Source organism: Struthio camelus, chromosome 22 (genome assembly GCF_040807025.1).
Source record: "Struthio camelus isolate bStrCam1 chromosome 22, bStrCam1.hap1, whole genome shotgun sequence".
NCBI lineage: Eukaryota > Metazoa > Chordata > Aves > Struthioniformes > Struthionidae > Struthio > Struthio camelus.
This window is the reverse complement of record NC_090963.1, coordinates 8,466,830-8,489,161: the sequence shown is the minus strand read 5'-3', so window position 1 is coordinate 8,489,161 and position 22,332 is coordinate 8,466,830. Positions and strand designations below refer to the sequence as shown.

General features: G+C 55.2%; 1 protein-coding gene across 19 annotated transcripts in view; it reads left to right on the top strand.

Moving 5' to 3' along the window:
* Positions 1-22,332, top strand: part of ST3GAL4 (ST3 beta-galactoside alpha-2,3-sialyltransferase 4) — a 54,521-nt gene that overhangs the window by 29,432 nt on the left and 2,757 nt on the right. For 9 of the 19 annotated variants that reach the window (XM_068916699.1, XM_068916696.1, XM_068916703.1 and 6 more), the window contains 5 exons: positions 17,206-17,284; positions 19,595-19,676; positions 20,522-20,602; positions 20,761-20,858; positions 21,573-21,633. In XM_068916699.1, the coding sequence (XP_068772800.1) occupies positions 17,206-17,284; positions 19,595-19,676; positions 20,522-20,602; positions 20,761-20,858; positions 21,573-21,633 (401 nt within the window). Of the gene's footprint in view, positions 1-5,098; positions 5,250-9,300; positions 9,510-9,616; positions 9,708-10,619; positions 10,863-11,074; positions 11,190-16,286; positions 16,416-16,810; positions 16,895-17,205; positions 17,285-19,594; positions 19,677-20,521; positions 20,603-20,760; positions 20,859-21,572; positions 21,634-22,332 lie in introns of those variants that run through there. The other 10 variants (XM_068916700.1, XM_068916697.1, XM_068916698.1 and 7 more) reach the window with 7 other exon arrangements.

Below are 22,332 nucleotides of genomic sequence, written 5' to 3'. Positions count from 1 at the left end.
AACGGCTGTGGGAATGGGGTGAAGCGCGGGAGCCCCCGGTCCCCGGGGCTGGGACAGCGGGGACCAGGCCCTGCAGCTCCTCCGTGTTGCCCATCGTTGGTGCGGGGTTGCCCTAAGGCTTCAGCTGCTCACGCGTGTAGGTTTACAGAGTTAGCGAGGTTCCCCCGCTGGGAAATGCCTTGCAGCCGTCCCTTCCAACGTCAATCCCTCCTGTAGGGCGGAGGGAGCGTGAGAAGGACGGGTAGCAGATCTCCTCCTTTAGGAAAGGCTGAAGGTTTAAAACTCGAGGACAACGTGGTTAAAATCGAGCCACGATCCTGTTTGTTTTGAACGGATGTCTAGTTCTGTTCTTCCACCCAACTGATATTTCAGGCGCTGGTGTGCAGCGCTGTAGAAACCAGTCCTGATGTTGTGGAGTTCAATATTGCCCTCTTCTGATCAGACGCTCACCCTCCAGGGCTGCAGAACATCCTCGCTGCCCGGGCTGCTGCGATCCTGGCTAGCGTGGGGTGCTACAGCTCTCCTCCGCAGGGTGTATCGTAACAGCACTGAGGTTTCCAGCACTGGAGACTCGTCAGCCGTCTGCTGCCGTGGGGGGATGGAAGATCCTGAGAGGGTTGGACCAGACTCAGGCTGTACCGAGGCTTCTGTGGGCTCCTGGATGTGCTAAATCCAAGCTTGGAGGCTGGTTCTGCTAGGACGTGTGCTTTTTGGGTGGGTTTGTTGCCCTGTTTTTGGCCTCACAAGGCTTGAAACGTTGACCCCTTTGAGGGAGCAGAGCTTGCTCGTGGCAATGGTCAGCTAAAAGTCGCCGGAAGAGTCAGGGTGTTATCCCTCAAACATCCCCTGTGAGCCTTGCACGACCAAACTCCCTGTTCTTTGGCTATTTGTGAGGTTAGATAAGCTGAAAACAGCCCATTTTCCGTTCTCTAAAACGCATGTGTGTTGCCCCAGAGCAGCTGGTTTCCCGCTTGGGCTGCGGCGTTGCTTGTCCTCGTTCTACGTGCAGCTTTCTGGCAGCTGAGCGCCGACTCTTTGCGCGTGCCGTCCTTCCCTTCCTCTAAAAGGCTTGGGCCGAAATCGCCATGGGTTTCTGTTTGCCTGCGACGCCCGCGTTCGGCTTGGCAAGGACCTTGACAAATTGCGAGCGCGTTGAGCAAAGCGTCACGAGGAGGATTGGATGTCTTGGAAACGGCGAGGCTCCGGACGGGCGAGTGGCGGGTTGGACAGCTCGCCCTGGCTTGATCGTGCTGCCGAGGGCCACCTCGCGCGGAGCGGGGCCGCTGGGAGAGAAGCCGAGTCCGGGTCGGGGCCGTCGCCGTTCCAAACCTGGCGACTTAGTTCGCGTCCACCCTCGGTTTAACCTAGGGGCCGCGTTGCGGTGCTGCTGGGGCGACTCTGCGCCGGGCTCCGCGGGAAAGGGGTCCGAGGGCTCTTCGTGCCGGAAGGCAAAATCCGAAAAAAAGATTTGACAAAACAAAACTGAAACTTCGAAGGGAGGTAACTCGTTGCTGAGACCCCTCTGGCAGGTGAACGATGGACCTTCTGCCATCTGGTGGCTTCAGATCCAAGAGAGCGTGTCCTGCTAAAAGCTCCTTTTTCGGGAAGTGGGGCATTCATGAACGTTTCCGGCTGAAGTGCTGTGGCCTGTGCTAATTCACGTGGGCTGGCTAGTCCCTCGTGACCCAAAATCAGATGCTAGGAAGCTTATGAGGAGGTTTTCTGACAATTAAGTGCGAATATTAACGCTGTTGCTTCCTTAACCTGGGAAGAGAGTGCTTCGGGACTGTATGGGGGTGGGTGTTGCGGCTGGAGACGGACCGGGGTTATATCCCTGCCTATCTCCTGCTGCGAGTGTCAAACTGGCACGTGGCGCAGGAGAACCGAGAAATGAAAAGAATTTGTGGGAGAGGAAAGGAAAGCGCACCAGCACAAGCGTGACATGTCTGCTTGCCTCCGGGTCACTTCTCAGGGGAACTGAGAACGGGCTACTCTCTGTTTTTGTTCCTGCTGGAAAATATAGCTTTTTTGGTGTGTTTTTCTTTCTTTTCTTTTCTCTCTTCCCCCCCCCCCCCCCCCTTGGGGAATCACGCATGTGGGACTGAGTCACAAATGAGTTTTGAGCTCTGGAGCAGAATTTTGAGGCAAAACCTTCAGCGCTGGAGAGCAAGTGGGTGCGACTTGCACCGCGGAAAAAGGAGGGAGCCGTCCTGATTTATGCTGGGGACCCGACCCCGTGCAAATACACGTGTCCTATGCAAGTGCCTCACCGCAAGACCATTTGCTGCTTTGGGAGAGGTCTCGATGCCTTTCGCAGGAAAAAGAAAGCTTGATTTTTTTTTTTTTTTTAAACTTAATTTCCCCCCCCCCCCCCCTTGGATTTGACATGAGGAACTTTGAATAGAAACCACTTCCTGCTCCCTTCCAGTGAACCTGTAGCTAAGTGACCTTTGGGTGCTGTTTACCAGCTCTAAAGTCAGACCTTTGTTGCAGGAAAAATACTGTGATGAGGCTTATCTGCGGTTGTTTACTCTCGTAAATCCTTGGACAGCTTATTATTTATCTTAGATACTGCAGGCTAAGAAGACAGTCTTGCCTCTCCGCAATTCAGATCCCTTTAAATGCTACTGTGGCTATATGAGGCACATAAAATGTGATACATGATGGTATTTGCCGTGATAGGAAAGCAGACTTGGACTGGCTCTCTGTGGCCTCAGGTGAGATGTTCTCCAGCTTGCCAGGCGCTGCGGGGCTTTCCTTGATAGCTCAGTCGTTTCAGCTCTCTTCATATGCGTTGAACAGGATTTTGTGTGTGTGTGTGTGTGCCATGCCTTAATTCCTCCTGCATTGCCAGGCACTCCAGCATTTGCAGATCTTGCTCTTGGAATAGGACCTACCTTGCTGTTTTCTGATTAGTCCGCGCCATCCTGCCAGCCTTCACGGTCGATGACTGCGCAAGCCTCCTGCAAAATCCCTGGCCCAAGGTCCTCGGCCTTTTGGGTTGAGCAAATCTTTGCCCCAGTGCTCCAGGTGAGGAGCTGCACGTCTTCCCCGCTTGGAAAAATCCCTGAAAACTCTTCCCTTGCAGGAGCCTTGATGGCAGGCCTCACCATGAAAAAACATTTCCAATGCTAGGCCAGTTCTTGGAAGAAGAACAGGTGGCTCCCAGAAAAGGATGGCTTGGAGGGAACAGGAACACCTTTGATCTTACGCCGAGACCAAGCAGTGCCTCAAACCGGCCAGATCCTGTTCCTGTAGTGAAATGAGGAGCAGAGGTTTCCTACCTGGGAATGAATTGATTGCCAGCGGGGAGCTGGTTGAGTAATGGGTGCTCTGAGCCTTATCTCAAGAGGAAGAGTACTGGCTGGCATGGCTAGCTTGCTCCTGAGGGTAAAAGGGACAGCAAGAGAGAGTCTAGCAGCTGCCACCAGTGCTGACATCTTTGTGCACTGATTTTTGGCAGGGCTCAAAAATTCGTCCGGTGCCAATTTTATTGTCTGAGAGCTGAAACCCGTCCAAGCGGATGCTAATCTTCAAGAAACTCCTGCTGCCTCCCTGCCAAACTTCAAAGCGGGCCTGGTGTTGTGCAGGGCTGGGAGGAGGCCGTTCCCAGCGCTCCTGCGGGAGGAGAGCTGGGGAGGGCGGCTGGGATCTCCCCCAGTGCGGGAAGGGAGACGTGTCCTCTGCGGGCCGCTCCTTTGCAGAAGGGGTGATGGGTCTCCGCTGCTAGGCTTGGAGAAGTCACTATCTCAGGCTCCTTGTCCTGCTCTTCCACCTGAGATTTCTCTCCTCGTGGAGGGCTGCTTGGATTTAACGTGCGCCCTCAGCTCTGCTCCGTGTCCACCCGACGTGTTGTGCGAGCTGGAGCGCCTGAGAAGGGGTTGTGGATTTTGCTGTGCCAAAAACGGTCCCCTTCCAGGGAGGAGACCTGGAGGAAGCGATGCAGCCGAATTTTATAGGATCTGCTGCATCCACCCCCAGATTATCTTGCTCTTTCTAGCTGAAAGAACCTGATCATGCCTGGCCCACCGGCTGCCCTCCCTCTGCAGTCCATCTTTGTGCTTTTTTTTAAATTTTTGTTAAACCCTATGGTTAATCCCTGGTGTCCAAATAGCTTGTGGCGAAGGAGTCTTGCAGAGACGTGCTGTGAGGAGCCAGCTGCTGGGTTCAGCCCTCCCTGCTTACTGGAGGGGGCTTAGGTTTGCTCGTCAAGCCCGAACTAACTTTCGGTAAGAGCCACAAAGTGGGGGAAACAGCGCCGCGCGGAACGGGACTCTCGCTACCGCGCGGAGCGACGTGCCAGAGCAACGCGGCCGCTTTGTGCGGAGCAGGAGTTGCTTTTGCCGCCCGCTCACGCAAAGCCGGGAAGAGCCTGGATCTCGGCGAACCCCTTGCAAGGCGCTTTCAACGTGGAGGAGCGGGCTCTGCTCCTCGGCTCCTCTTGCCCTGCCGGCCCGTGTTGGTTGGACCCCGATGGGGTTGTGCCGTTCGGGACGCTGCTGGGAGCTGGCGTGAATCCAGCTGCTTTGAAAAGCAAACAGACCTTGAGATGCAAGAGATCCTTTTAATTGCCCCCATCCCTCCTACAAATTGGATAATTATGATTAATTGGTTTTTTTGGTCACTTTTGCTCTTCCAGTTGCCTTTTGGTGGTGGGAGCGGGCTCTCCGAGAGGATGTCTCCCCATCCGGATGTCTCCCTGTCCCTCCCGCTCTGCCTTGCTGGCTCGCGGGGGGATGAGCTGTTGTGCCGCAGTTTTGCGGGGGGAGCAGCAGGGAACCAGCTGAAGGGCAGAAGCACTGTGCAGGAGAATGGCTTTTCTTACACCTGTGGCTTCCTCTGTTTTTTTTTGTTATTTTTTTTTTTTCCTGCAAGTCTGTGTCACGCACAGCAGATCTGCTCTCTGGCTGGTAGACCATGAGCAACTTTGCTCCCCGTCTCCCCTCCCCCTCGTTGTGCTGTTTCATTTTTAGCAACTGGAAACTGTCTTGAGATTTTTTTTTTTTTTCCCTAACTGTACAAAAATAGGAGCAAAGACTAAGAAATCGCGATGGTGTAGAGCCGACATGTCAACGAGCCCAGGCTGTCGTGCCCCGTACGAAAGCAGCAGGCCCTGGGAGCCGTCGTGGCTTGCGGTGGGGTGCTGAGCTCGATGGGCTCGGGCCGGGAAACGCCCCGCGCGAGAGGTACGCACGGCACCGTGGTGAAAACCGACCTGGAGCCCTGTTGGGTTACGCAGGCGATTTTTGGTACGTGATGTTCATGACTTCCCTGTTTAAGGGTGGAGCAGTGGTATCTGGCGAAACCAGCTGTATTTCTCGGGCTTCCCTTCTCCCCAGCGGCTCCTAGAGAAGAAGGGGCATCTTCTGCCCGGTGGGAGGTGTTTGAGCCGAGCGGTGCAGCTGCACTCGGCCAGGCTCTGTAAGAAAGCTACTGCGACATGCTCTCGTTTAAAGTGGATTTTATCAGAAGCCAACTGGATTAAAGGAGTGCGCAAATTACCTCTTTAAAAGTAACTCCTGAACCATCCCTTTTCTGTTTCAAACCTCGGCTGTGCCACAGGGTCTTGGCCATTTTTTGCCATCCGGATGCTACAAAAACGTGAAATGCCCCAAGTTGCCCGGTCAGCAGAAAACCTAGGGCCGCTTCTTTGCAGAGCAGCTCTAGTACCAGACCTGGGAGCGTTTCTAAGAGATGCGTTTGGCCCGAGTCTTCCCGGCTCTCGGTGTTTCCTGCAGCAACCCCAGGGTGCGTGACCCTGCTGCGGAGGAGACGCTTTGGGAAGCTGGAGCACGGCTAGGTGGGAGGGATTTGGCCCCAGGCGAACCTCAGTGCTGATCCGAGGGCAGCGGGAATTGACAGCACAGAAAAGAGGCCCCGTGGGGTCAGGACTCCCAGGTTGCGTTCAGGTTTCGGCATGTAATAGGTTTGCAGAGGCGAGAGACTGGGGCGTGCGTACAGCCAAATAACAAGTGGGGTAATTTGACATCTTACAAATTCCTTCAGTAATTGACGCTGTAAATCACGGAGAAAGTTGTTTGAGTCCGTGTTGGCACCGACACGCTCCTGTTCATTTGAATCTGCATAGCTGCAGTTTGCAAAGCCTCGAGGGCTGTGGGATGCTTTCTCATTAGCTCCCCTGTCTGTCCTGCAGATTGTATACCGCTGTGATGGTGCCTGACAAGAGGAGGGTGAAGCCCAGAAAGAGGGATGAAAGGCACCCCTCTCCCTCTGGGAGTGAGAGGCACTGATTCGCCCCCGGGGAAGGAGGGAGCACCAGGCAGGTCAGTAAAGGTGGGACTAACCCATCCTTTGCTGTCTGTGGCTGGTGCTGCCGGTGAGGTGGGATCACGTGCTGAAGGGCACGTTAGCTCTCTCCGTTTGGACGTGCGTGTGATGGGGGAGCAGGTAACGGAGGGGTGAAGCCTTCTACGCTTGCGTCTCAGGCTGGACCAGCGTGACGGTGGTGGGAAGATCTCTGCCCTGTCACCTGTGGTGTAAGCGCTTCCTCTTGGTTGATCTTAATCTGCTGGCTGCAAGAGCGCGGCAGCTTCTGGTTGTCCTCTGGGAAATGCAGATCGTCGGTCTGTCTTCCAGTCGGATCACAGGATCTTACTTTGTGATGCTTCGTGGCACCGTGCTCCTTGGCGTTCTCCAGCTGCGCCACCCTTGGAGAGCCTTGAAGGTCTCGTGGCTTGGAAGACACGGTCCAGCGGGGCTTGGCGTGAGTGGGCATTGAGGGCTCTGTGCTGTCCAGGCAGTCTGTCTGCTTCCTCCAGGTTTCCACCGCTAAAAGCTGGTGGCTGCCAGCGGGTGTCTTTTCTCAGGTGCAATCTCCTTCAAATCCAGCAGGTCTGTTGCAATTCAAAAATGCAAGTATTTCTGGGGTGAACCCTAGGAGATGTTCGTTAGCCTGAAGCAGCGCAGCGGGAATTCGGAACGGGCAGCAGACAACTCTGCGCCCCTTGGCGTTGGCTGGGAAGCATCCCTGCTTCCCCTGAGATCCTGGGGTCTGCGGCTGGGGGCAGCGCGCGGCGACGCTGGCGTGCTGGGAGCGTGGGAGGTGTCCTCTCGCTGTGTCAAGTCTCGCTTCTGAATCGGTTCCCCGATCGCGCTGCCTTGAGTTGCCATAGAGACACGCAAGTGGCAAGAGCTGCTTCGGCACGACCTGCCGGTCCTCGGCTCCGCTCGGCGCGTGTGACGGCGTTCACCGCCCGTCTGCGTGAGCGTGCGGGGTGAGCGTGTCTGTGTTCGCCACCTCTGCACTTAACTTCAGTGCCTGAAGCAGCCTTTTTGCCTGAAGACGAGCTAGGAGCAGCTTGGTTGGCGCCCGCTGCTGCTTTGCAGTGTATTTAGTGTAATTTAGAAATCTGACAATAGTGGAAAAACGTGACGCTGGAAAGAGCGGTTGCCTCTTGGGTTGCCGCAGGACCAGGTCAGCGTTAGCCCAGCTAACGAGGATGCACGGCCTTCCTGCTCTGGTGGAAAATCAATCGGGCGAAGCAGCATAGCTTAAAAACGCGGGTGGCAGAGCTGTTTGGGCCCTCGAGGAAGATGTAAGCGGATGGAGGACGGAGAGGGAAGCTCTTTTCCAAGAACGCCTCCTCGGGTCGTGAGCTCGCGGGCTGCAGGGTTGCCCTCGCTTTAATTGCCGCCTGCCTGCTCCGTCTCCCACGCTCGCACCAGTAAATCCTATTTGCCTATAGACTGGGGCTGCATCCTCAAATATTCTCTCTGCTGTAGCTCGCATTAAATCATTAATTGCCTAATTGCAGCCTAGGCAGGCTAAATAGCAGCTGGTGAATCATGCCGGTTATTACGGGTCTTGCAGGTTGTGAGAGCGGAGCGCTGCAAGGGCTGTTTTATCCTGGAAAGCAGATGGGGTATCGGTGCTGCCCGGTTTTTTGTCCGTCGCTGGCATCTGCGACGGCCCCCTCGTCACGGTCCCGGATGTTTGCTCTCCTACGCGTCGCCGGTAGCGGCCAGCTCTTTGCCGCTAGCATCTAGGCGTTTACTTCGCAACGAGTTAGAGCCGTGTCAGCCGCGGCGTAGCTGATGAAAGACGGAAAGAGTTGGTGCGAGGCCGGAGCCGGCGCCTCTCCCCTTGCGGAGCCGCTCGAGGCCGACGCGCAGCCTCTAAATCAGGGACGCGCGGTCTCTGTGCTTCTGTCGGCGCCCGGGGCTTGGATGCCGTCCCCGCGGCCGCCAGCCGCTCGGCTGGGGCTCGGGGCTGGTCAGCGCCACTCTCCCTGTCGAAGGCAGCGGGAGAGTTGGCATGAAGCCGAAGGGTCGGTCCCGGGGGCTGCCGCTGGCGATGCCCCAGGGGGTTTTCCCCGACGGGAGCCTGGGGCCTTAGAAATTGTGAAAGCGGTGGGGTGGGATGGAAGAGTTGAGGGCGAAATTCCCCTCCAGACCCGAGAGGGCTGGGGAAACTCAGAGCGCTGGGGAGTTTTGCGGCCAGAAACCTCGGCGGCCCTCTGGGGAAGGGGCTTTCCCCCAGCGCCTTGCCCACGCCTCTGGCCTGCGAGCTGCGACGTCCCGGCTGACGGGCCCCGACGCGGCGCTGAGCCCTCCTGTGGTCCTGCGTCCGCCGGGTGCAAGGACGCCCTCGGCGCCTTCTCTGCTCGCCTCTGGGCCCACACCCCTCTGTCCTCTCCTTGCTTTGGCCTTCCCCGTCCTTTCCAGGCTAGGAGGAACCTCTTCCATCCGAGCTGGCACGGGTGGTGTATTTTTGGAGAAGTCTTGGACTGCAGCAGACGTCTTCCAGGTGGGATCCATCTGGTGGAGATCAGACGGCTAGGGCCTGACGCCAGGGGAGAAAGGACACCACCGCTGGCGTTCGGCTCCAGCCGCGCGAGGACGCCGGTCCTGTTTCTTGGTGCACACGCTACTTTATCGTGCTTTTCTCCCTGGTGCTTTTAAGGCTTGTGTCGTGGAGCACTGTCTGCAGCGAGGCCCCCTGTGCCCAGCAGATCCTCCCTGCTCTGCGCGTTCCCCGTGCGGGGTTGCCCTTATCTCATGGTCACACTGGTTTTGGGCTTGCCTGCAAGAAATCTTCATATATATCTATATATCATATATATATTCATATATATCTCTATTTCTACCGGGTTTTGAGTTGTGTCCAAGTGCGTGAGGGGCTTTCTGAGCTGCTGGGTGAGGTGGTTTCTCTGGGCCTGGACATCGCCGAGCGGGGTTAGCCTCCGCGACGGAGCGGCGCCGGCGAGCAGGAGGGGGTCCTGGCTCAGGAGCAATGCCGATGCTTTGGGGCAAGATATATATATAATTTTTTTAACCCAGGTCTTTGGTGAGGGTCGCCCGTCCTTTCCGTCTCCCCCGCGACGTCGCCGTAGCGTGCTCCGACCACCGCGGAGGCGGCCCGCCGCCGCCGTGCCAAGCGGGAAGGGGCCCTGGGCGTTCGTGACGCTGCCGTCTACATCTGCCCTCCTGCAAGCCAGAAAACGAGAGTGTTATTTTAACCGTGTATCCATGCAGGGACGAGATGAACGGTACTTCTAGCTTATGTAAAAATAGCCCTTGTGGGGGTTTTTGTTCTGGTTTTTTTTTTTTGTTTTGGTTTGTTTTACAAGGTAGAAACCTACCCTCTCCCGCCCAGATGTGCCTTGCGTTTCGCTCCCGGTGAAGCGATGCTGAGCGCGACCCGACTTTCCCGTGAGGTTTGGCTTGCCGGGATGCCGTGGGTTTCTGTAAGGCTGGGGCCGGGGCTGGGGGGACCTGGTTGTGTTTGCGGTGCTGACCTCAGGTGCTCGCCCCTCCGTGCCTCCGTTCCCCTCTTAGATCAGGAGCCCGGGACCAGATGCTGTTGTCTAACGCGCGGAGATCTGTTAATGCGATAGAAGGGCTACGTGTCTGCTGGCGGCGGTGCTTTTAAGTAACCTCGGCGATGAAAATGTTCAGCCTGAGGGTTTCTTGGGGGTGTATTGCTCAGGCATCAAAGAGAGGGGCTTTTTCAAAGGTCTCCTTGAGGTGTGGAGACCTGAATCTGCCTGGGACTTTCCCTAGAGCTCCTGGGCCTGGCAGAGACGGGGATGCTTTAAACCAAGCTCGTACCAGCCGCAGATGATGCAACTCTGGATCTCTTTGTAACGGCAGCGAGCGCTGTTTTTTTCCCTGTGAACCACAGGGCCGCGGGGCTGGGGATGCTCGGGAGCGGGGCAGGCTGCAGGGACCGAAGGGAGGTTTAACGTCCCTTTTCCCGCCCGCTCTGCGGCCCCGCGTCAGCCTGGCGCCGCTAGCGTCGGGGTCGAGGCGTTCCCGTTTGGAAGCCACCTGGCTCCTGGGGAAACCCAGCCCTGCTGGCATTGGATAAGGACCTGGGGGGGGAGGTTGGCTTCAGGCGCTTGTATCTGCAGATCCTCATGCTTTGAGACGCTGGCTCTGCGTTGGGGCTGTACGTCGGGCGATGGAGAGCTGGGGGAGCCTGGTTTTTGTAAAACTGCCCCCTTTTTGGCCCAAGTGTGGGGGAAAGTCTGCAGGAGGTGGGTGTGCTCTGTTGTGCTTTGCCTTCCCCAGATCTCTCTACTAAAGGGCATACGTTTAACTCGGGGTTATTAATTGTGTTTGTCTTAGATTAACTTCATAAAAGGCCCGACTTGTGCGCACAAGCATGAGAAAAGATCACAAAGCTGGAAAAAAACATATTTAAAAAAGGCAGTATGTAAAAAGCGAACATTAGAGGCGAGACTGTACTTTCCCAGCGTCAGGAGTATCTTCGGGCTGCCAGGAGGGATGAAGCATGCTCGGTTTGGTGCCAAAGGAGAGCTCGAAAGCAGCCGGGACTGAGTTTGGTGCGAAACACAAGCCACGATCCCTTACGGCACGCCGGCCCCGGACTAGCAAAGGTGCTGAGGCAGCTAAGGGGCATCTTTAGCCTCCCACTGTGGTGGCAGACTTCCCCTCTTGGATTTTCATGGACACTTTTGCTAGGAAAAAAAGCAAATTGAAACACTTGCTGGATTCCCCCCTTATTTTATTTATTTTTTTTAGGCAAACATAGCATATAAAGCAGTGAATCTGAGCTGGAGGTAACAGAAAAGTAACTTTCTTTGACCAGGGGTTGTTCAGTGCTCCTGAACTGGCGTGGGTGCCCCGACGAGCTGCCGAAGGCTGTTTGGGAGCTGATGGGACGGGGAGAGATGCTCCTCTATCGGGCGATAACTAGCGTGCAGGTACGAACCCAGCCGAACTCCACTCGTTTGCCTTAAAACAGCTTTGCATCCATCTGTTTGGACGTAACGCTAGCGTGGGAACGTTAGAGCCGCAGGGGCTGGAGCAGGAAGGACCGCGGTTGGTACCGGTACCGCCGCGGCTGTCCGCATCAGGGCTCTTGCTAAACCCCTCTGATTTCAAGGCGGGCGCAGAGGCGATCTGCCCGTTTCCTTGCTGCCTGGTATAAAACCCTCCGTTTGGCCTGGAGGAGCGTTAGACCAGGACCGAGGAAGTAGTTTGCCGTGGAAAAAGGGAGTTGCTTTGACAGGCAAATGATGAAGTCGGTTGTTGCTTGTTTGCCTTGTAACTGGCTGCGGCTGTCGGGAAGGATGCTGCCTGCCCGAGCATGCAGCCGGGCTGCGATTCCTGCGCTCCGCTTTCCCTGCTTCCTTTAAAGATTAAAACCGTGATTATACCTTTACTTTTTCTTGCCAAGCAGGGAGGGACTCACAGATGGAGGGAGGTGAGGGGGAAAAAGGGAGGCTGGAGGACTGCGAAGACAGTCATTCCAGCTCGAGGATGTAAATCGGGTGGGTTTTGCTTCCTCTTTCGGAGGCCCCCGCCAAATTCCCGCCTGAGCAGCTACTCCCTTGTCCCTGGAGTTCCCTGCTCCAGGAGGTGGCACCTGGGTTGGCCTCCCCGCTGTGCGGTGTTGCGACCACGGCCCACCCCGGGGCAGGTTGCACGCGAGCGCTTTTGCAAGGCCGGGTTTGCGCGCCTCGGCTGATAACGGGATAGAGGCCCGTTGGCTCCCGTCCCTTCTGCCTGCAGCCTGGTGCGCTCACGAACTGCTTGCAGGAGGGAGGCCAGAGCTCGGAGCTTGCCCGTCCTTGGTTTTCTCTTCCCTCTTTTCTGCTGCGGTGGGAGATTCCTGCTGCGAGCTGAGGTTTTGCACCGGGAAGAGCGACGGGCCGGTGCGACCCCCGGGAGGGATGTAGCTGCCTGGCCCCCACCTGCATCCGGCCGACGTGCTGGGACCTCCCAGAGCTGGAGTTTCCCTTGCCGCACGCGTGGCTCTGGGTTATTGCTGTCGGCGCTTCGGCCCTTCCTCCCAGGTGAGTGCTTCGCCAGCAAATGAGATGTTTAATTGGACATCAAATTGGCACCTTGGCTTCCCGAGTGCCCCGGGCTGCCTGGAAGTGGCCCCGGCATAAGAGCATCCTAGCGCAGGTGCCGGCAGCCTTCCCTCCCCGCGACCGCGATTGCACGCTGTTGCCTTATTTTCGCAGTCGAAATCAGCAGCCACAAACACCTGCGGCCAGGCCCAGGCTCTGCTCGTGCCTCTGGGACGTGGCGGCGTCTCTCCGTGGCTTCCTTTGGGCCAGCCCGGGGAGCGCTCTGCTCCCGTGTGCTCCTTCGTTTCCTTCTGCACAGTCCTCTGCAGCTCCGAAGCGTGTTTTTCCATCCTCCAGTACTCCGCAAGCCGCGTTTTTACTGTTCCTGCGGCCGTTTTAAAGGGCAGAGCAGACGTGGATGGGGTTTCGGGTTAGCTTTGGGACCTCCAAAGCCTCCACCCCATCCTACGGGGTGGCTAACTACCCGTTGCCCTGTAAGAGGGCAGGTCGTGCGCGTGGGGATCTCCAACGCCGACTGCTCGGCTTTATTTTGTGCTCCTACTTCCAGCTTTGATAGCTTTTCTCTCGCCGTGCCGACTCGCTGCTTCGGGCTCTCCTGTAGCCCGTGGCTCTTGCAGCTTGGCTGTTGCTTGGCGCTGCAAGATAAGGCTCTTCTCTCCCCTGACCCTTTTTCCTCGAAATAGCGATTGTTGTTGTTCTGTAGCGCAAATCAGCCAAGCAGCACGGGGCTGGTATCTCTGCCGGCAGGAGCAGGCAGGGCTTGTGGTGGGAGACGTTTTTCTGAAGATCATCCAAAACCAGTTCCCTGCGGCTAGAAAGAGGGGCGCTTTTTGCCACGAGTGATCCTGGGACTTCAGGGGAAAACAGCTAACGCTCTCCTGGTTTCCACCCCGCCTCTGCTCTTCCTTGCCTTCACCTGCATCCTCCATCCGTGGAGCCCGTAGCTGCCAAAGCGCAGCCGGAAACGGCAAGCTGGTGGGTGGGAACGTGGCTGGAAGCAGCGGCGCGAAGCCCCTCCGCCTGGTTGCGCGCCCTGGAGACCACGTTTTCAGGCCTCCAGGCTGGGCAGGTTGGGGCAGAGACAGGGCGGTTGGGTTTGGCAGGGTGTTTGTTATCCTTGTTTTATGGAGGAGAAATGAATTGATGAGAAAGACTGATGTTTTCCCAAGGTGAACCCTCTTCAGGGCACTGGCTGTTTCCATCTTTTATCTTTAATGTCAAACATACGCAGTTTTCTTGGCTTCATATCCCCTCTTACTGTTCATGGCACAATTTAATTGTGTTTACTGATGTTTTCTTTTTGAGATCTAGCAATAAGGAAGGTAAGAGTAATAGTCTTTGTCTCCATTTAATGGTTATAGCTTTCCTTTTAAACTAAGCTCATAAAAGGGCATCTGAAACTAATAAACCAGTCTAGCATTGGGTTTCTGGGAGATAAGGATCCTTTCCGCTCTTATTGTGAGGGGTGTTTACCCACAAAGGGTCACTGGGAGGCCGGGTGCTGCGTCACCCGCCGAGGGATCCCCCCAGCCGTGTGCTGCGGGTCTCGATGGCACGAGGAGCACTGGCCAAAGCAACGGTCTGAGGGTACCTGATGGATACATGGGCTGAAAACGTGCCAAGGGCCCTGATCCTGCCCTCTCTGTTATGCTGGCGGCTGGGAATGCCGGCACCGCTTCCCGCTACGTGGATGTGCTCCTGGGGTGCTACCTACTGCAGCAAGTGTGTTGTTGTGCATCTAACTTTGGTCCTGGCTTTCCTTTTACTTGACTGACTTTGCTGCTGAGCCGATGGCTCTGGAGGCCAAAGCCTTGGGGCAGGTGCTATTGAGGCCACTCGTTTGAGGAGGATCTTCAGGCACCCAGCGTTTCGCATTTCAGCCCATTTGAAGCACCAGCAATGGGGCTGCTCTGGGGGGATCTGCCAGCACCGCTCATCCTGGCGGGGAGGGGGAGAGGATGGTGGTGTACAAGAGAGTCAGAGACTCGGCAATCTTGCCACGCCGAGGTCTCGAGCAGCCCCAGGATGGTCACAGCTACCTCTCAGCGCGATCTGGGGAGGACAATCCCGAAGGGCCCAGAAACCCTGTCGCTCCCAGCCGGGGAGGCGATGCCTGGTTTTTGCATTGCGTTTGTGGTCACTGCATCCCCGGGAAGAAGCGTGATTCTGCAGAGAGACGATGGGTGGTGGATGTTTGCCCTGGGCTTTGTTTCTCAGGCATGCTGGCACAAGCTGCGGGGCTGAAATCCGCTTTCGTGATCTGTATTTGGGCCTGTGTTTTCTTTAGTCGTGACCCACCCTGGAGCACAGGATTATGGCGGAAAGAAGCTAATTCAGATAGCTTGTTTTGCAAAGTGCCGTCGGCGCTTTGCCAGGAACGCGGCAAACGCTGCGTCTGACGTTGCTGCTCTTCAACATGTTCCTGTGCCTGAGGCTTGGGCCAAAGTGGCAGCTTTGTCGCTGGGCAGCTGCCACTTAATTCCCAGCCCCGTCGCCTCATTAAGCAAGGAGAGACGACTGCAGCAAGGACATCCGGCCCTTGGGTGGGGTTTGAGCCGCTTGGCTGAGACCAATCTGTTGAGACAGCGAGCTGAGCTTGCACCCTTTGGGCAACGCCTGTCCTTGGGTCACGCTTGCACCTTTTGTCTTGGCTGGGTATTTATTGCCTCTTGACTCTCTCCTGCAGCTGGTCTGGAGTGGGCAACGCATCCTATTTGTTTTAGTGGGGCGGAAAGTAGAGCTACCTTAGGGTGCCAGAGTTTGGACCCCATCTCTGAGGCTAAGCCCTGGGTCAAGGTTGGAATAAGAGGGAGTCTTTCTTAGCATTTTATCGGGGAGCAAAATCTCCTCTGCTTCCCCCACCAGGCAGCTTTTGGAGCCCGGTAAGTTAATTTTCCGTCCTTGGCTGCTCTTCTTGCATCTCCACTCACGGTGCGGCCAGCCACCACGGTGGCTTGCAGAGGTGGGAGCGGTGGCGGAGGAGCAGTTTCTCATGCGGGCTGGGCTGAACTGAAGAAATAACACCCCAGTGGGTTAGGTCGGTCTGCGAGGAGCAAAGCCATGTCTGCTCTGGCAGAGAGGAGCAGGCGCTGCTGCAAAGTTGTCCTGTCCCAGATACCATGGGCCTAGCAGGGTGGACTTGGCCAGGACAGCGAGAGTGGAGTTTCCCTGCACAGGATAGAACCAGCCAGTACCCACCCTGTCCTGTTGTGGTATAAGGGCAGCTTCACCTTTGCTGAAATTGAGCCAAAATTGTTGCAGTTAAGCTGTCAAGTCATAGTGGATGTTTGCACCGTTGCCCGGGCATAGGGCTTTCTGAGGGATGCGTCCGTGGCATCTCACCAGCTCCAACACTTATATTGCAAATTAATAAATTACCAGGAAACGCCCAGTCGCATAGCAAGCCTGTGCCGTCTTCTAACAGCTCAGGATGGATCTTCCTGCAGTTTGGGAGGAGGGGTTATTCTTCTTGAGTGCTTTTAAATTTCCTTCCTTAGAAGATGCCTTTTTATTCTGCAAACGGGCAAACGCTCCAAAGTTTGTCTGGGCAATAGCTACGAAATGGCGAGAGCGACGCTGAGCTCCAGGGTCATTTGGGAAGAATGTCCTGGCCCGCATTGCTGGCCGTCTCCACCGCTCTGGAGGGGTGTCTCTCTCTCCGCAGGCATCTGCGATATACAGATTTCAAGGGAACACGATTTAATTAGGGAGTCATGCTAGAGTCCAAGTAATAAACCGAGTGAGTAAACTGGCGGTCCTGGCTCGGTCAGCTAGGGGACACCTGTTCTGAAGCAGATAAACAGCATATGTGCGACTGGGGAGGACTTCTTGTTAGATTGAGTTAATTATCGGCAGGAGATGGATAGTTGGGTAAGTAGTTGTTTTCAAAGCCTTCAAGCTGAGACCTTCAGCCAAGGTGCAGTCAGCCTGTCCGTGCTATGGGAGCAGCGTTAACTACAGGTATTTGCTAACTTATTCTAGGAGCAAGAGGTTTTGGAGGAAGAAAGTTGTCCTGTTTCCACGGCTGGTGTTTGTGCTAAACCTACAGACCGCCAGGCAGAGGTCTTCTGTGCTTGGATGGTTGAATTAAAGCAGCTGGAGTTTTTGCGAGTACGTGATGTGCATTGCTTTAATGTTAGTCTGCTCGGTCTGTCCTTTCTGCTTGGCTTGTTGGTGACAGGTCGGTGCAGTGGCTGTGCGCTTGGCTTTGTAGCTGCAGGCATCTCTAGCAGCTGGTGCTTCAGTGCTCGCAGCAGAGCTGTGCTTAAAATTCACCCCAAGTTATTGCTAGATGCATCAAGGATTAGAACATTGGGGAGCTTAAGGGGGTTTTGTGACTGAAGCTCTAGACGCAAGCCTCAATGTGTAATGCTACTTTGCCCTTTGCACTGAAGCTCAAACTTGGATTTTTTTTTTTTCTTTTTCATCTCAGACTTTAGTAGTTAAATCTATATTTAGATACACCGGATGTCAGACTTCTTGGGCACTGCAGCACAGCCGTTAGCCTGGGTTTATAAACTCTGGAGGAACTGTATCTGTATAAATATGTCTTGCGAATGTCGGTCAGAGATATGTGAGCGCATCTGAGTGTAAGTAGGAACCTTGCAGACAATTCTCACTGTACACCACAGAGTTTGACCACAGTCGTTTACTTGGAAGCGTGAACGGGCGCGTGGCATAGCTGAGGTCCCGGTGGCTGGCAGCATGCTCTCGCAGAGCACTGGGCTTTCTGCCCTCTTGGAAGACAGGTGTGATTATTGTAGTCTCTGCGGCATGGTCGCTCCCGAAAAACGTGGGTGAAAATGTGTTAGAAGCAGCTTTTGGATCTTCTTGCAGGTTAGGGTCTGGTTGCTTTTGCCCAGCAGAGCTGACTCGTTTCTTCTTTCTCTTCTTGCTCCAGGTGACCAGCAGCAGCCGCGATGAGAGCTCTAGCCCTTGGGTGACACCCTCCTTGGTGATAAAAATGATCAACAAGTCTCGTGAGTCCGTGTTCCCTTTGCGTCCCTTCTCTGAGAGGCTCTTTGGGGTCTCTGTGCTCTGGAAGGGCTCCTGGGGACCTGCCTTGTTTTTTCCTGAGCTGTTTGCATGGGCTGCACAGTCCCTTTTCATGGGAATCCCAAGCAGGGATAGAGGGGAGAAGGGGAGGTCCCTAGAAGTTTGCATTTGAACCTTCTCCAGTGATATTTTCATGGTTGGGGATGCTCAGCTGGGTTACATCAACTGACAGGGCATCGTTAGAGGCTGAAAAGGCTTTGTTTCGCTGTGGGAGGAGTCCCCAGTGCACCGCATGTGCTTTCTTGGCATTTCCACCTCTTTCCCTGCTCATGCGACCTTCTCCCACTTCTGCTATTCCCCAAATAGTTGGTTTTCTTCTTTCTCTCTCCCTTACCTGCCCTGCAGTCAGCTTACCAGAGCCTAGCGTGCTCATGGCTTTGTCTCTCCATGCCTGTGCTCTGACCGAGTAGGCCTTTGCCTTGTCTTCTTGCTGTCTGACCTTGTAGGAGAGGTAGATACCCAACTTAGGGACCTGCCCTGGTGCTGGATGTGCGCAGCTGTATGGCTGCACTCTGAGCGGAGAGCCGGGGGGGGGGTCAGGCTTTATTTATTTTGTCATTAGTTTGCTATGCGCTGGTCCCTGCCAGCATCAGTGTTGCTCTTCCAGGCTTACACACAATGACCTGGCTAGCTGTCTTGGCCACCATTAGGCTTAGCTTTAGAAATGAGGGATGAAATTCAAGGGCAGTCATCAGGAAAGTGTGCGCCATGTTTGTGCTACTTTTGAAGCAAGTCACGTCAGCCAGGCACAATAAAATGGCAGAGCAGGAGACTTTGGACCTGGGACAAGAGACCGTGGTTCAGCTTTGAACCTGCAGAGGAGCCGCTCCTCTTGGGGACTATGCCAGCAAAACCACTGCTGCTCCCCAGGAGAAAAATTTTGTACAAGACAGCTCTGTAATCCAGCAGACGAAAGCACAGCGAGAGCTGGCCCTGAAAGCGTCTGGAAATGAGCTTGGGTTAGGGCGAGGTGTTGGCCAAGAACAACTTGCCCAAGGTGGTGGATCTACCAGAGCATCAAGGGCTTTGCAGGTGACACCTCTTCTGTTGAACCCATGTTTTCTCAGTGTGCTTTTCTGCAGGTAGATTAAGGGCTCCTGGCACCCTGCTCCAACCTTTCTGTGGTAAAGCTTGGGGATGGAGTTGACCGTTGGCACTGTCACGTGAAATCTTTTTAGCACAGATGATATAAATCGGCCTGCGCAGCCGTGAGCATGCAGGGCAGAGGGAGAGGAAGGAAAACTCCTGTGCTGAACAGGCAGAGAAGAGGTCTGCCAACGTGAGGAAGGGCAAAGCATGGGTGTGATGGCTCGTAAGGCAAGGTGGTGAGGACAGACAATAGAGCTGGTTTCCTTTAACATCTCCAAAAAGGATTTAAGAAAGGAACCAACAGCTCATAAAACTTTTCTCGAAGCCAGACAGGGAGGTGTGTTGCAGACTTTGGAAAAGTAAATTAAGCAATTCTGCCGCTCCATCCCTTGTAAAACTGTTCAGTGAATACAGTGAAGTTGGTCCTGGATTACATCTCCCAAAGGGCTCAGTCCTGCAAGGTGTGGGGTGAGTCTGGAGCACTTGCTGCCTTCCAGGGTTGAGGCCCTGGAGGAGGAGGAGAATCAGGCTGGTTGGTTGTGAGGCCTGGCTGGAGGGTGAATATTTGGGTGGAGCGGACTGGACTGGAGCATTTGAGGCTAGAAGTACTTCCTGCCCGGAGGGGTTTGGCCAAGGTAGGCATTACAGGCATGAGTAAAGTGGTAGAAATGGAAAGATTTCCTAATGGTGACATCCACTGGCCACGCTGATTTCCTGCAGGGATGCGGGAAAACCCACTTGCTCCACATATCAAAAACTAGGCAGGATGTAGCGGTGGAAAACTGTCGTCAAGGAAGAAAGCCCCATTGGCAGGGAAGTATAGGGGAGCAGGCATCTGAATAAGTGTTTTCCTCCTCCTTCAACTCTTTCCTTGTAGAAAGCAGAGTGTCCTAGAAGTTGCCACATCCCTTCCTTCACATATACCAGCATGTTGCTTCCCTCCCCTCCGGAGGGACTGTCCTCGGCTCTCCCAGGTGCTGCCCGCCCCCAGAAGTCCCACGGTGGGGCAGGGGTTCCCCTTCCTTGCCCGTTTGCTCTGGCTGCCATACTTTCCCATCCCGCACGGGTTAGCATGCGCCGTGGACTCCTGGCTCCGGGCACCACCCTCACGGCCTTGTCCCGCTCCTCTCTCTCTCTGCACGTAGGTGGGAAGATACTCGGAGTGCTGGCTTTGTTTCTGGTGATGGTGTGGTACTCGATATCCCGGGAAGACAGGTACATACAGCTGTGAGTGTATTTTTTAAAGTTTAAGTGGGGACAGGAGGCTTGGCTTTCTGCCCTTTCCTTTGCTCTCAGGAGGGCGAGCGTCTCAGTCCCAGACACGCAGGGTCTTTGAGCCCAGCCTGTGCGTTGCTGATGTCTCACATGAGGCTCTGTCAAAGCAAGCTCGTCTCAGCGGAGAGACCCAGGAGGGACGAGGTGGCTCGGGTGGAGACACCGGCATCCCGACAAGGGATGTGGCAGCACCCTCAGCTCCTGCCAGAGGGTGGACACGACGCGAGGTCGCACCTCGCCTTGTGCAGCTAGTGATGTTGCAGGTTGAACGCCGTCAGCGTCACCGGACAGCTGATGAGGGAAGTGGGGCATGGTTTCCCCAGCCGTGATATCCTGTAGCCACACTGCTGGGTCTTGGGCAAATTTCAGAGATTCCCCCCGACCTTTGGAGACTACTGGCATAGGGAAAATCCCAGTGTTTTTCCAGTTGTGGTGGTGCTGATGGAGGCATGGAAAGTTTATAGTATGAGACCTATTAATAGCATAAGAGAGACCTTTTTCTGGTGTTAGTTACGCTCAAAAGCCCAGAAAACAAATGACTGTCACCTAGCCGGCAGGTTCTTATCCCAAAGACTGAGCACACGCTACGAGATCCACCCTCTGCAGGGCAAATCAGTGCTATCTTTGCTGGTTCACTCCTCTAGCGTGGCTTGAATTAGGGCATGATGGTACCATCTGCTTAATCAAACTTCACCCTCCCTTTTGTAACCGGCAGTCATGTGCCCTGCTCCGTCCCGAGTCCCCTTCCCAGCAGGGAAGTGGAAGAGCAGTCACTGTTTTTATCGTTTCCCTTGCAGCTTTTATTTCCCCATGCAAGAAAACAAGACAACGTGTCCAGTCGGAGAGGTAGAAAAGAAAGCGGCGCAGCTCATAGTAAAGTGAGTAACGGGAACGAGTCCTTCCTTGGGGCTGGTCTCTTCTCCGAGACGCGGGTGGGTGAGGGAGGATGAGAGCGAAGAGGAGCCAAGGACCTGCCTGCTGCGGCTCCTCGCCCGTGGTCTGTCTCTTGGTCTCACTGGTGCTTTGCCCCTCGCAGTTACACGAGGGATCATCCGCTGTTCTTGCAGCTGAAGGATTATTTCTGGGTGAAGACGCCATCACTCTACGAGCTGCCGTACGGTACTAAAGGAAGCGGTAAGCGAGCGGGCTCCCTCTTCCCCCAGCACGCGGGTGCCTTTCGCCTTGGCACCTCGTGCAGTCGTGGCGGATTTCCATCCGCCCGGGCTCCTCCTGCTCCTGTTCCCTTGGGTTTCAGCCAGGGCAGCTTGTGTTTGGGGTTGCCGTCACACATGGATCTGCTCTTAAAAACAGTTCTACGCTGATCTTTCTGACTATTTTTCTTTTTCTAACAAGCTGTTTGCAAACAACTTCAGTTGGTTTGTGGCCCCTATAAAAGGATGGGGGGGAACAGGAAGGGAAGGTTTTATAGAGCCCAATTAAAGGATTATCCAGTTCTCTGGGAGCTGTAGTGGATTAATGACGAAATGAAGCCTGGCAATTTTAAAGTAAAGGCAAATATTTCTGATCTTGTTTAACCTGCTGGGTGTGTGCTATGATGGGAGGCGAGCAGAGCAGCTGCCGCTCAAGCTGTGTACGGGGAAGACCTGGGTCAGTACCTGCTGCAGTATGAAAAAAATTGGGTAGCCCTGGCCTGAGGTATGGGCCAGATGCTGGCTAGAGCCTGTGAGCCTGCAATGTCAGTAGTAAATAAGCGGTGAGAAGTGACCCTTAGAGATAAGGTAGGAGCCAGGGGCGTTGTGGCTTTCGGCGAGGTGCAAGGGGTTGGCTCGAGAGTGAGTGTCTTCTGCAGGGCAGCCTCACCATCTGCTTCTTGCTGTTCCTCTGCAGAAGATGTCCTCCTGCGCTTGCTGTCAGTCACCAGTTACCCCATGCCTGAGAGCATCCAGAGGTAATGTCAAGGGATGGTTTGGATGTTTCTTTGTTTCTTTCAAAGATTGCTCTCCTAGGAGGCAAATTTGCCCGTGGCTGTTTTGCAAGGGTGAACTGTCTCCACAGGACAAGGCTGGGTCTGGGATTTGGCAAGATGAACCTAATCCCATACTAATAGCCCTTGCTGTTGCTAACAGGCAACACACTCGGGCTCAGCAGAGCATGGGCTGCCTAGAGCCAGCCCGGAGTGGCCAGAGGTTGGTGTTCAAGGTTTTAAGCTCTTGGCTAGGTCCTGCTGGGCTCGTTGGGGAAGAGGACACAAAATGCACCCTCCTGCTTTTTTTCCTCTTCCAAAGATTTGGACAGGCACACACCCTTTGCTCCATGCATGGAAGAAACCCTGCCAAGGGCGTTGAAGACGTTTCCCTGGCCTGGGTGTTGTATTTCTTCATGTGAGTTGTTTAATCGCTCCAGCCTTGGACTTGAGGTTTGGAGGCAGGAGAGGCAGCGCAGAGGGCTGAGGGGAGCTGCTGGGGGCTGCCCTGTCCTCCAAGGTGCTGCCCTGCATCCCTCCTCCCTCACTGTGGTGGGACAGAGCAGCCAGACCCTGTGTTGAGCTCCCAGGGTCTCAGCTGGCTATGCTGCCTGGCCAGCATCTCATCTCCCCGCCATCCGGACGGGGCCAAGTCCCCAGGAGGCTTCCAGTCTCTCATCCAGC